Source organism: Aptenodytes patagonicus, chromosome 13 (assembly GCF_965638725.1).
Source record: "Aptenodytes patagonicus chromosome 13, bAptPat1.pri.cur, whole genome shotgun sequence".
NCBI lineage: Eukaryota > Metazoa > Chordata > Aves > Sphenisciformes > Spheniscidae > Aptenodytes > Aptenodytes patagonicus.
In genome coordinates, this window is record NC_134961.1 from 10,932,712 (window position 1) to 10,946,726 (window position 14,015).

Genomic DNA, 14,015 nt, shown 5'->3' on the forward strand with positions numbered 1-14,015 from the left:
GTATGGCTGATGCTTTGACTCTTCTCTCTTTAGTCTTGTCCAGTAGCGTCTTCCTACCGTAGAAGTCTGCAAAAGCAGCAGAGGTTCCCAGGTAACGAAATACCTCTCCATGTGAGTAAGGACAGCAGCACAGGCTGTTTACCCCTCAAGGTTTTCGGGAGGTTCTCAGGATCCTTATAAGCTCTTTTGGCATTGAAACCGAGCTCACAAGCCCTGATTCAAAGCACTTAGTCAACATGACCAAGAACTTCATGGCCTGAGGCATGTTAAATCTAAATTGAAATTAAAGGCATCTGCTGTCTCAGGAGCTAGGAGCTCTGTCCTGAGGCTCACCTGAGGAATACTTCTCTGTCTTTAAGCAAAAATACTGCAATGTAAACAAGACCTGAAATATAGTGGTGTCCAACCTAGTGGAAGAGGAATGGAGAATTTCCTAATCTCTGCTGCAGTTCAGCCCTTTCTCTGGATCATGTTAAAGCTGTCCCTTACTGGGGTGGCTTTTGTCCCTCCTCTGCAAAGATACCGTTGAGATGACTGCAGATCTAGTAAGAATATGCTCCTTAGGGCTCATTCATTAGCTGTGTAGTGTGGATTTTGTGGAGCGTGCAAGGCTTTCCGCAGTGTGCTTCAGGAAGAGGCAACTTGGAACGCATGAGTTTTTTTCTTCTGAATTTCAGAATTTGGTCCTTTGAATACACAAGATTCGCCAACTGAAAGGACTTGAAGAGAGCTTTCCATGGGGGATATTCCTGATCTCCGTGATAAACTCCCTTCTCTCCTTCTCCCAGTTTGCTCCAAGTTTTATTTCTTGCTCAGAAGCTGTTGCCCTAGCTGGCCACAGCTGCTTGCCCAGCCCTGGTCACAGCATTAGTTATGAGACTTCAGTGACGATGTCTGTCTCAGCCTTTTGCTTGGTCTGGTTACTTCAGTATCTACAGAATGTTTTCACAAAGAAGCAGATGGTGGTAGGAGTAATTGGGCCGTAAAACAACATTAACAGCTAAAAACAATTTTCACCAGGAAGGATTTTGTGGGCAGGGTGAGGGAGGTTCAGCACTGTTTTCTTGTTTTCTCTCCTGTGCATTCGACCCTGCCCCTTCTGTAGGTGGTAGCGCTCTGCACTGTCTGCTTCCAGGAGATGAGCCCTGTCAGGTCGGTCACAAAAATGAACAGTTGATGAATAACCCATTATAGAGTCACTTTTATGTTGCCTCAGTGGACATTTCCTGGCTTCAGTGAGAGTCAAGATAATGGCTAGCTTTGTAGAAAGAAGGAATCTCTAAAATGCAACATTTTTTTTCCTTTGTGACTTTTACTGCTTTGTACGCTGACATGTCTGAGGGAGGAAGACAGTGCCTTGTTGCCAATAATCCACAGCGCTTGGCACAGACGGTCTTTAAAATCTGGCACCATGATGAATATTAATTCAGTTGTTTTCCCACAGAAGCTACTGATTAGTCAAGGCCAAGTATCACTAAGATGATTCATTAAAACCCGGCATCTGAGCCCACCTTTACTGAGCGGATCTGCTTTTCGTCACCACTGCGGCAGGTGGACTGAATGTGTAATAAAAGGGGCAACTAAAATCCTAGAAAAGGAGTAAAGAGAACAATGCAGAGGGACCCCAAAGGCTGGGCTGTGGTGCAACTGCTTCCCAGCTTTCTGGGCATGGAGCCAGGACAACTAGCCAAGGAGGATCACGCCCCAGGCAAGGGGCTCCTCCCATGGCTCAGAGCTGGTATCCTACCCCTGTGTCACCATCCCCTCGCTCCCAGGCTTCCCAGTCCCACTTGGCAACTGGTGGTATGGAAGAGAAGCACGGGACTACTGTGGCACCGAGGCTGGGGAGCACAGAGGCCACCGTGGTGTTCCCCCATCTCATGATGGGGGATGACGATGACTGCGGATGACGTCTTGAGTCCCCCAACACACGGATACGCCTCTATCAGACACCTGTGTGATCTAGCCTGATGTTAGCTCTGCTGCTGTGGCTCAAGGGCAACATTTTGAAGTCAAAAGACTATAAAGCTTCATGTCGTGATTCTGAAAAGCCTTTCAACAGAAAAGGCTTAATGAAAAAAATCCCAATTTTTTATTCTTCCTGCAAAACCCACTTTGTTTTGCATAGGTATTGCAGGGCTCTCCATGCATGAAGCAAATTGCAGTTGGTGCAGTGTATTCTGCTTCTTTGGGCTTTTCACTACGTTTACTGGTCTCTCTCCGCCTGAATCTTGTCTTGTTCCATCTAATGAAAACATTTATTTTACTTCAAGGGGAATACATTAGGTACAGCACAAGTTTAATGCAGACTGTATCAAAGAAACACTGAAGGGGAAGATTGTCTGAGATACTGCAATAGGAGGATGAACAAATGACTGAAAAGGTCTTACCATGTCAAACATCTACGATTTTAAATAGTAAACGATCAAGGCGAAGGCGTTTCCTGGTGATTAATGACGGGCTGGGTGTAGTCATGTCTGGGCCTTAACCCTGGCCTCTCGTATATCCCTAGGAAATGCCCTGTGGCTCAGTTGTTTCTGCTGTTTTAAGCTACACGTGGTTTATGATTGATTGTCATTTTTAAAAGTACCTTTATGTTTGTGGCTATTTTGGTGACGGCTCTAGACAGCTTTGTTCCTCTCTCTCGGGTCTGGATGTTATTCCTAAACTAACATAAATGTGCCTAGGTAGCCCAAGTGGTGGAAGTTTAGACATACGTAGAGTAGTCTTATGCAGGTGTGATATAGCTGGTACACACGGCAAACTGCAGATTGTTTGATATCAAGCGTGGCTGTAGAGGTAATACATAGGATTTGTGCCAGCTGGGTAGTAATATTTACTTTCCATCTTTGCTAGATTGCAGTGTGCATTAGTGTTCTTGACAATTATGGCCAATAAGAATATGATGCATGAATGTTATAATGTTGTGATGACTATGTCATGATAATCATAGACATTGTCACTGTGGTTGTTGCAGTGTAAAGGCACTTTCTGCAGCACTGCTCTCTCTCAAGGAGCTTGCACGGGTACCACGCTGCACCCGTTATCCCTATAATGTTGCCTTTTGAGCTCGTTTGACATTGCACGATAAATCCTAAAGATACTCCTGAGATGCTGGCTTTCTGAAAATCCGCTGAAATCAGTGGCACTCAAGATTTCCAGAGTCACGGCCCAGTTAAAAAAGCTGAATGCGTAAAATGTTGTATATTTGTTTTCTGAAGCTGTCAGGACCTCATGGTTTTGACTTGGGCATTGGCATTGTCTCATCTCTGTGCTGTAATCTGCAGTGAACCCTAATGGATGCAGAAACAAACTCACTTGCTAGAGATAAGCAAACCAAACAACCACCACCTTTCCAGTCAATGCAAACCTGGGGTCTGTTCTTGTAGCCCTTACCCACTCAACGGTCATTACAACAGGCGCATCATAAATGGTAGTCATAAAAGTAAAGTTTGTTGAACTGGACCCAAAGTTGCTTGAGGTTTCACATCAGACGACCAAACTGATTTAAATGACCATTTTTTAAAGTGGAGGGTGAAATGTTAGCTGGCAGATCTTAGCAGGTCTCTCAGATTCACTAGGCAATCACTATTTCCAGGAGTTTTGTAGCATCGGGACCTATAGCTTTTGACTCTCCTTAATTTAAGGTAATGATTTGGAGATGCTCTATGAATGATTTAATTGCATGCATGAACCAGTAAGTGGGCAGATATGACCAAATAGGGTGTAACTTATCATGGTTGTAGCTATGATGGTGTAAGAACGTTGCCCAGACAGTGTTTGTAGGTGAATGGTATCTTTTGTTAGAGATATCCGGAGAAATAGCCAACTTGGGGAAAGGCATGTGTGCCCAAAAGCTCTCCTCCCTTTTCTAGCTATGCTAGTTGGTCTAATGAAAGATATCACTTCCACAAGCCTTGTCTTGCCTGCAATTAAATAAAATACTCCCAGAATCATACTGTGTGAAAGATCTTTCAATTCATTTCGTATCTGCTGTAGCTTCCATTAAAACCAATGGGAGTCTCTACATCCAGTCCCGTCTGCTTCGTCGTGTGAACAGGAGCGTTTTACACCGCTTCACAGCCTCTTCGTTCGTCTTTTGTAGTAACTTGGCAAAGATTTAATAGCGACATATAATGAGGGTTTGTGTGACTGTGGAGTGAGGGGAAACTTATCTTTTGAATGTGTGAATTATGGAGTGTGCGGATTAACAAAGTGAGAAAGAGCAAAGGTATGTTCATAATAGCAATTGATAGGGTTAATAGCAATAGCAGATGGATTGGCCTGACCTTTTCCATCTCTAATTCTATAGACTGCGCTGCTCTGTTCTAGTGGATGGTGAAGAAGAAAACAAAAAGGCTAGAAAAACTTTCTAAGCTCAAAACTAGGATAAAAATGTAACATTTTGAGGGCATGGGGGAAAAAACTGTCTTCCGTGCTTTTCTTATAAAAAGCAGTAAGTAAAAAAATATGAAATAAAAATGGAAAGAGAAATAGTAACTTCCTGCTTATGAAAATTAAAATTCTTTTCCTTAAAAAGTAGAAATTTATTCTGTGTACTTAGTGTATCAAAAGGACATAGACATTGACGTTGCATACACTCATGGTAGAATAAATATTCTTCAATTTTAATAATGATAAATATGTCCTTTATTACAGATGGAGCCTCACTATATTTTTTACTGGTTGCTATATCTTTAAAATGGGAGGTTAGACCAGCAAAACCAAAACATCAACAAGATCGACTTTTGAACCAAAAAGTTTTTAAAACAGTGATGAATTTCCCTTCCCACCCACCGCCCCTGGTGAGGGACCATACTGCACAGCCTGTCCCACCCAGAGGTAACGGGGACGCATCACTGTCCACCACATTTTGCCTTGTGCTGCCCGGGAATGATCCCATCTGATCCGCTGAGCTGGAATACAGGAGAAAATACAGGATTTCGGTTTTTAGCATCATGAACACTTGCCTTTTGCAGCCAGGCTACTTAGGCCAACTGCTGGCTACAGGATTCATACTTAAGTATAAAAATAGGGCTCCTGAAGCAATTTGTGCTTAAAAGTACATGCAGGATAAGGGCCTGGGGATCTCAATGTTGATCCAGATGGGTCATTGCCTTTACGCTGTAGGATGTCTCACTCATCCATTTGGTCCGATAGTTTAAAAGTGAAACATCTATCAAAATCTCATTACTTTGGAGAGGATGGGAGCTCATGGATTATAAACCTTAATTTATTTTTTATATCTTAAATTATGGTGCCGTATCTAAGCCATAAATTTTTACAAAACAAACTGCTGATGCATTTGAAAGACACGAATAAATACTCTCAGCACCATGACAGAGCGGTGATAGAGGGAGTGAGCAGGTGCGTGGGGTGAGGATGGCAGAGAGGTGGTGATGGCACATTGCTTTTGGAACCGCTACTCTTGTTGTTTTTGCAATAAGATGCCCGTATTTACTTGGAGGAGAGGAGAGAAGGTTAATGATATCGGTTCCTGGGAATACAGGCACTCCCCAGTGACTGAAAGGGAATATTCCTGGATCCACCGAAGATCATCATTTCACTCCCAAGTGTCTGCTAGCAGAAAGACATGCCTGTCTGCGTTCAGTTTAATATCATCGCAGAGTCCTGATTTATTAAATGGTGTCAAACTTCTTGACAGTCTTTGAGCCCGTGCTCTGTAGGTTTCGCTCGGTGGTGTAGGAGGCTGAAATGGCTATCAGGGTACAAGACCGTGTTTTAAATTGAGCAGCACTGAACAGCCTGATCCTGCAAATCTAGGATCGTGCAGTTTATTTCAGAGAGACTGATCTTGCCAAGTTCTGTGTGCCACTTACGGGGAAATCTTTCCCACGGAGACCAAATGCTTTTTTGGGGTGAGAGTGATAAGCCCCTTGAATCCTTGCTAGATAATGCCTGTACCTCCCGGGAGGTACATTTATTCAGTTGTATCATTTATAAGAGGTAGGGTTTGCTAAAGCACAAGAAAGACAGAAAGCTCAAAAACTGCATCGGAAGGATTTGACAAGTAAAGTAAAATGAAATACAGCCATGAAACCTGTGATGGGAACAAGGGCAGGGGTCAGCACCGAATTAATTTAGTATGACTACTTCATTAAGTATATGGGTAATAAGGGATTGTTTTTGTCGTATTTTATTCTGTATTATTTTATTCTGTATTATTTTTGCCCTGGTTACACTGGTCGTTTACAATTGGAGTCTTCCTCTAATACAGTCAGAATAGCGTTGTTTCCAGAGATAAGACACGCAAAGTGAAGGTGATGCAGACAGATAATTATAAATACGTCTTCTTTGTTTCATGGTGTGGACAGTCTTCCCGTGAAGGTCACTCTGACAATGCTCCAGGATGTACTTGTGGAGCTGGTGACTTGTGCAACGAGAGGCCAAACGGTGTAATCAGATCTTACATCTGGGTGCTCGCTGTCAGGATTTCAGGAAACTTCTTTTGCTCCGTGATAGACCTGTTCTCACTGGGCAACGGGAAAAGCCTATGTGACTGTTAAAACAAGAGTGGAAAAATATGTATCTGGAATATGCATTGCTTTATCCTGCCAAGCCAAGTGTTTATTGTGGAGGCCAGACACATCTGTCCTCCTACAACAGATATCATGGTGTTTCTTGGATTAAAAAGGCCGACTGTAGTGGAACATTGGAAGAAATTGCTTCAGAAGACTGACTTACTGGAGTCCTATATCATATGGACCTTGTCAAAAAAATACGAGCCACAATAAAAGCCGACACTTGGGGAGATGAAAGCAATATTGCTTGATACTGTGATTACCTTTATGGCAACATGCTCAAGGTGGGCAGTGGGGAATTGTGTCCTTTCTTTGTTTGACCTGGGCGGTCAATATGATTACTCCGGGGATTTTTTTTGTTTTATGTAATAAAACATCTGTAATAAAAGTTTTTTTTTAAAAATAGTTTTGGGAAAGAGACTGGAGACATGGATTGCAGACAGCTATTTGGGTCAAGGGGTTAGGTTTTTGCCAGGCTCCAGATGGGGACGGAGAGGAGGACAGGGGCTGGAAGCGATTCTGAAGCTGATCTGTCTACACTGCACAGGCAATAAGAACAGCATCAATTTAGTGAGCTGCACATGATCTGAAGTTTGGCAAGAGAGAGGTTGATATATGCATCATTGCCTGTATGGGGTATTTCCAATAATGCTGCTTATGAATGTGTGTTTGTTCTGAAGACTTGCAGTAAGTGTGAATAACAAAATTCATTACACTATCTTTGCATTTTCATGCCCTTGCAGATTTACTGGAACATCTTGGAAAACAGCAGCTTTGGCGGAACAATTTAGTTATATCAAGGATAAGGAATTTTTGCTGGAAACTTGACAGGCACCAAATCACTTTCTTACATCCAGTTCTTTCGGTTACTTCTGTGGATAGCCTTACACTTGCTGTGGACAGTTTTATGTGCATGGCATGTTTTAATGGTAGATAAAACCCCAAACAAACCCCACAAAAGACCAAAACTAACGATTCCCTGTGTGTCTGGCTTATTTTTGGACAACCTTGCCCAGTTCAGGTGCCCTTGCTCATGCACGTTGTGCCTAGCACGTGGTTCTGTATCTTCTGCCATCAGCTGCCTGGCACACTAAGAGTGAAAGCATTGAAGCCGAGAAGGGTTTTGTGATTGTTTTCAAACGGTCCTGAATTTACAGCCCTGGTGTTTCTTCAGTATTTTTGTAATAGTGATACGGCATGTAGCTGATGGGGTGGAACGGTAAATTGTCGTGACCAATGTAACGTGTTGACAGTCTGATATCTAGGGATTTATACTAAGCACAGGTTGCTGCTAATGGGCAAAATGAGAAATTATAACTTCTAATGTGTCAGATTAATTTGATGTACATCCAAGTCTGTATAAAAACCATCAGATGCTTAGTATATATCAAACAATACTTGCACCATTATTTGATTTTTGTTTCTGGTTCCTGGCATCAGCAGAAATAAGATTTACCCCTTCATTTATATAGCACATAAGGGTACTTATGTGTATTATAAGTTAACCTAGAGAGCAGCCCGGTAATTTGTAAAGTATATGGGCTTAAAAATAACCCTGTTATGAAAAAGGGCATGATGCAACACAACAGTATTACAGCAGCTTAGTTGTGCTTGTTCAGAAGAAAGCAAATTATGATCGTTTGTTACATAATAGTGGATATTCTACCGCTCTTGGTTATTCCTGGGGCCCCAGGTCCTAGAAAAGTGAAAGTCAGACCTGAAGCAGCCTTGCATTCCTCTTCAGATTTGCAATTCAATGACCATGTTTGGGATACTACAGGGTGTATTTAAATGCAGTGCAAAGGTGAAGAGCCAGTTCTGCAGGGTGCTGAGTGCCTTTAACTGCACTGAAGCCAAGGTGTATCAGGGTGCTCAGTGTCTCCTCAAGCCCCCCACCATACCCTGAGGCACACAAGTTTATTCTGGTGGAAGGAAGCTGCAAGGTGTTCGCAGCCGGCGACTCTGCACTGAATACTCTGCACTGGGGGGAGGTTCATGCTCCAGGCTGGGGTGGTCCTGCAGCTGGTTACAGGCACCGACAGCGCCGACGAGCCAAGCAATGCAAGACTTGGGTGTTAAACTGCAGAGTGAGGGCTGTGATATTTTCTGATAACTGGCATCAATCTTCTGAGCATAGTCCACATTACGGTGCCTCCTCCCCTTCCCTGTCCTGGCTGGGGCAGGATCAGCCCTCACGTATGACTCTCCGAGCTGAAAATCTTAAAAAAAGGTCGAAACGTCGATGCTCTCCAACTGCACTGTCAAAAAATGGCTCTCCAGTCTACTTAAAAATCTTGGCTTTTAAAAACCTTTTTAATTTCGGTTAAAATCAAAATATGTTAACAGTTTGCCTTTCCCTATGCTTTTGGTTTGGACTCAGAAGATAATTTCATATGTTACTGTAATTTTTTTCCAAAAAAGCAGATACCTTCTCAATTCCTCTACAAAAGCTTTATGCCACAATAATTTAAGATTTCCTCCAGGTTAGAATATTTCTGCATGTAAAACCTCTTTGAAGGTTTAAGTAGACTGTAACTGAGTTTTGACATGTATTAGCACGTGTCAAGTACAGCAGTTATTAAGGGTAGTGGAGACAAGACACATTCCATCTCTCCAGCAACTGACTTGCAGGTGTCCAGATCACTACAGGCCACAAGCGGGCAACGCCACTAAAAAAAATCACCCTTTGTTGCAACAAGCATTAAAAACTCGCTTTACCAACCATTTCAGCAATAGATCCAGTGGATGATCAGGTGAGGAATCAGCTCTAGTTGCTGTCTTACAAAATCATGCCCCAAGACTGCGACTGGGAAAATTGCATTTTTATTCCTCATGATGTAAATCTTCTCTGCATCTCTTGTAAGGTTCTGCATCCACCCAGAACATATTTATAAACTATATCAAAGCATACATTTGCACAGCGTGATCTGCATTAGTTCAATAGGATTTACTGAATTCTGTCCCGTTCCTCTTCTCTTCTGTGTGAGCCGAATCTGTCTGCATCCAAACAATTCGTAAGAGAGAAATCAAGTTTGCCATACTGATGGATTTTTTAAATTCTTTAATTCCTTCCATTCATATATAATGTCGTCTCTCCCAAAGCAGAACTAAAGGAGTGTGACATGCAAAAGGAAATACTCAGGACTCGATACTTTTTAAAGCATAACCGGTTCAAGCAAAGCCAACTGACTTTCTGCACTTCTCTTCCCAGGGCACAGCTTCTGTGCTGCAGCGCAGGTCTGACAACGAGGAGTACATCGAAGTCGGAAGACTTGGTCCATCAGATTATTTTGGTAAGAAAATTCAGCTTAAGTATGGTTCAGAAAGACAGGCACGTGGAGTTGTATCAAGTAGTTATTGTCTTAATTAGCGTTCTACTCTTTTACAAGTGAGGGGTTATGTGTAGGTCAGCTGCTGCTTTCAGCGATACCGAGAGATTTCAGTGAAGCTGAAACCATTCCTTGGTTTACACCAGCGTAGCTGACAGGAGACAGATCCAGAATCAGCAAAACAGTCTGAAAGCATTTGTTTTCAAAGGCATTTTACACGCATGCATTATGCATGTGTAATGCATTTGTACTGTCAACAGAATTATGTAGAGTGTCTATCAAGAGATACATAAAGGGAGATGTTCTACGACCAAAGCAACTGGATGGTAGCTAGAATATGCACCCTCCGAAAAAGAGGCACAGGGCGTGTGACAGCGTATTTATCCCTACTTCCAGGTGAGATAGCGTTACTGCTGAATCGGCCCCGGGCCGCTACGGTGGTGGCACGCGGACCCCTGAAGTGCGTAAAGCTGGATCGGCCCCGCTTTGAACGAGTGCTCGGTCCTTGTTCCGAAATCCTCAAGAGAAACATTCAGAGATACAACAGTTTCATTTCGCTCACCGTCTAAATGATTCCTTCTGGAAAGCTGCCTTTGTGTGACCTTGTGCACTTAAATTTGCTCTGTGCAGCTCCATAGCTTTATGAAGAAAAAAATAAAAGGTGTGCATTTTATGTGTATTTTTTCTGTTTATGTCACGTACTGGATGTCAGTTCAAATCTCATGTACTATGTAAGTAGGAAGACAACTGTTTGGACAAGACTAGCTTTGGGGAAGATTAGGCTCTTGGCTTGCAGGAAAGATTTTTACCTATTGTTGGATCATATAGCTTAAAACTGTGTTTTTAACTATTTAAAATACATACGAATTTCTATTTCCCTCATTATCTTTAAAGTTGGTCTTACTCACCTTTTGTCAAGCTTCTTTGATCGAGCGATGTCCCTCTGCCTGTCACTTGTAAAAGACTTTTCACTGCTTGTGGACTGGAGGTTTCCGAAATCCCACAGGGCGAGTGACAGTCGCGCAGTTTAAGAGAGAAGATTGGAGGAGGATTTTGATCGTTCCGGCAAGCCAGGGAAAAGTAGAGCTCTTGAGTCATTTTGTTTGTGACTTAGGTACAGGGGCCGTATTCCTCCGTGTTACAAGGCCTTTCAGGTCTGCTTTGTAGGATATGCTGAGCCAAACAGCCTGCTCCAGTCTTCTGGGTGAAGAGGTCACGGGACAGTGGTTTGTAAGAATTCAGATGGAGCCTTTAGGACCTATGTTATTTGTCCTCAGCTTTTTTTAAATGAAGGTTTGCATTAGATCCCTTAAAAGTCAACAGGAACTTCTGTGCTGAATTAAGTGGGCTTCAAAACGTATTTATCTGCAGCAGAGCGTCCTCAGCCACTTCTCTCAATATTATAGGACAAGCTGAATAGATAGTGCCAGGTGTACATCAGGGGCAACAACAGCAGTTTGTTTTTAATAAGGTCCACTTAATTAAATTCAAATGCCTTTCTTTTAGCGTATGACTAAATTTTAGGATTTTTTAGGATTTTCTGAAAGCCAAATACACGCTTCAAAATGCTGCCTGTCCTCCAGAAGACAGGTATCGCATAACAAAAAGCACCAGGATCTTGCAACAAGCTCCTAGAGCCCAGGTCCCCCCAGGTGCGTGCAGCCTCGCTGGCAGTTGTTGCTGCTCTGCCTAGACACGGGTCTCCTCTTGCATGGAGCTTTCTGCAGATCCAGACCTTGCTCTGCTGTGCAGCCCTCAAGGGTGGGATCTTTTAGATTCTTCTTTGGGAAGCTCTTCCTTTGAAGGAAAACTTGTCTTTGCTAACAGCAGCAAAGGTCTGCATCTCAGCTACCCTGAACAGCACCGCCTGCTTTTCAGTTGTGGCAAAACTAGGTTTCTTCTTTATGATAGCACTCTTCTGGGTAAATACAAACTTTCTGTACCTTTTACATGCCAAAGGTTATGCAATGAAATAAGGCAGCAATCTCCCTTTTGAAACTAGAGGTGTTAGTGAAGAACATGGCTAAAATTACTCTTACTGACGTGCAACGTGCTTTCTTCTTTGGAATTAACAAAAACTAACTTGGGACTTTCGTATCGATTCCCACCAAGAGGGCCCGATATTCCAGTAGCTGCCCACAGCGGGTTTTACAGAGCTGGCTGCTTCTCGACTTCAGACTCCTCTCATCACTTCAAGGTGCTTAATTTATTTCAGCGTGTTTTCAGTGGTCCTGTCAGTGTATATTTGTTGCTACTATTTATTATGATTATCTTATGCTTCTTGCACATGTTATTAAATATGACCATTCACATTTTTCACCCTTGCATTTTTTATCACGTACGTTTATATAGGCAGACCCCCATTATATATCTAGATAAATGTATATGCATTTGCAAAACTTCTGATTTGCTTCACTGTTTTTGTATTCTCTTGTGCAATTTTTAAAAGAAATATTTTTTAAAGGTTACCAGTCACTCATGTATGTTCTTCTACCTATTGCATTTCTGTTGTATTGGTAAAAAATTGTGTTTTGCATAATATGCAAGATACATTTCTTGTTAAACACCAAGTATTAGCCTCACTGTTTAGAAGTTACTCGAGCGCACACACACAACACGGATTCTTTGCTTTAAACCTTTACAGCTCATGGAAAATACATTTGAATTATGCTTCTGTTATAAGCAATCTCAAGAGAAGTGTAACCATTTGACACCAGGATTCCTATGCTTTAAGTGGAACAAAATGATATTCGATGACATTTTAAAGATAATTGTAATATTTGCAGTGGATGATGGGACAGAATTACGGTATGAATAAATTTCTTCTACGTTATATGTGGCCGTTGTGGGTTTATTAATAATGGGAGTCTGTATGAATAGAAGTCATGTTCTAGTTAAAATCTGCAAAATAGACCAAGAATCCCAGTGCTATATATAGTCATGGAAACAAACTGGTTTTCTGGAGGATTAGCACGAAGAAAAAAATTTCTTGTGTTTAAATGTAACCATATATGTCTATATAAAGACGTAGGGGTTCAAGGTGTCTCTCGGACCTTCATGTTGTTGTTTAGATGCCAGTTTAGCCAGGCATTCAAGCACATGTGGAACGTGAAGTGTATGAGCTGTCTCGCTGGTCCTAGGGACGCTGTGTAGAGCTTTGAAACCCACAAGACTGCTGATGAGCCTGTTGTACAGCCAGTGGGAAGAATTGGGGAAGAACAGACTCTTTCTCAAATACCAGTGTGGTTCCTTTCCCCCCCCAGTATCATAGACAAAGCCCATGGCCCCGACCACCCTGGGGATCTGTCCCAGTCGTTCCTCTCAACTTCTGGCCATGCGTGGATTTTTAGAAGCGCAGCTGCCCTGGAACTGAAGCACAAAGCCATTTTTGGCACCAGAGGTGTACTGTGCTGCTGCCATGGCTTGCGTTCGTGCAACGGGCTGGCCAAGAACTACATTGAGGACAAACTTCTCAGAGAAGGCAGAGCCTCCAAAAGAACCACCTGTACCTCCTGCATCAGGGTGAATGCATGGGTTGAAGCACTGGAGAGTATGGTTTCTGGGTGAGGAAGAGGTGTTTAGCATGTTGTTAGTGCCACACTACCTACCGTATCCACCAGAGCTCTGGGTGGCCACATAAGCAGGTATGTTGTGGTCCAAGCTTGGCTCCGGTGCTGGAGCCGTCACCCCAGAGCAGCGTGCAGGACTTGCAGATTCACTCCGTGCAGCTTCTCTGTGGTGGCCCCCGCACAGGAATCTTGGGCGGCTCCCGGCATCCAAGGGCTGTCCAGCTTTCCATTTTTGGAGCGTGTTATTTTTCCCCCCTTTGCTATGATTCAGGCGGGAAGGACTCATCTTTCCAGAGAATTACTCACATTATGTAGTAATCAGAAGTGACCACTCTCTCTGAGGTTCTTCCAGAAGGACATTACCAGCCCACACTCCCCAGAAAAGAGCATCTCACCACTCCTCGTTGTCATTCTTTTTTCGGTTGGTTTTAATTGTGTCGCAGCCATTTCAGGACTCCCAAGACAAAAGAAAAGACTTTTTTTTTTTTAATAGAAACTAATTGTACATCCAGGTTTTTTATGAGGGCCATGTGGCTGACCGGTCTTTAGTGTGTGTATCAGATTACTGTAAGCTG

The 14,015-nt window shown here is 42.8% G+C and overlaps 1 protein-coding gene across 2 annotated transcripts in view; it reads left to right on the forward strand.

Moving 5' to 3' along the window:
• Nucleotides 1–12,704, forward strand: part of PRKAR1B (protein kinase cAMP-dependent type I regulatory subunit beta) — a 103,105-nt gene extending 90,401 nt beyond the window's left edge. For both annotated transcript variants that reach the window (XM_076350799.1, XM_076350800.1), the window contains exons 10-11: nt 9,754–9,835; nt 10,268–12,704. In XM_076350799.1, the coding sequence (XP_076206914.1) occupies nt 9,754–9,835; nt 10,268–10,440 (255 nt within the window). In that variant the 3' untranslated portion in view covers nt 10,441–12,704. The remainder of the gene's footprint in view (nt 1–9,753; nt 9,836–10,267) is intronic.
• Nucleotides 12,705–14,015: the final 1,311 nt, after the last annotated feature.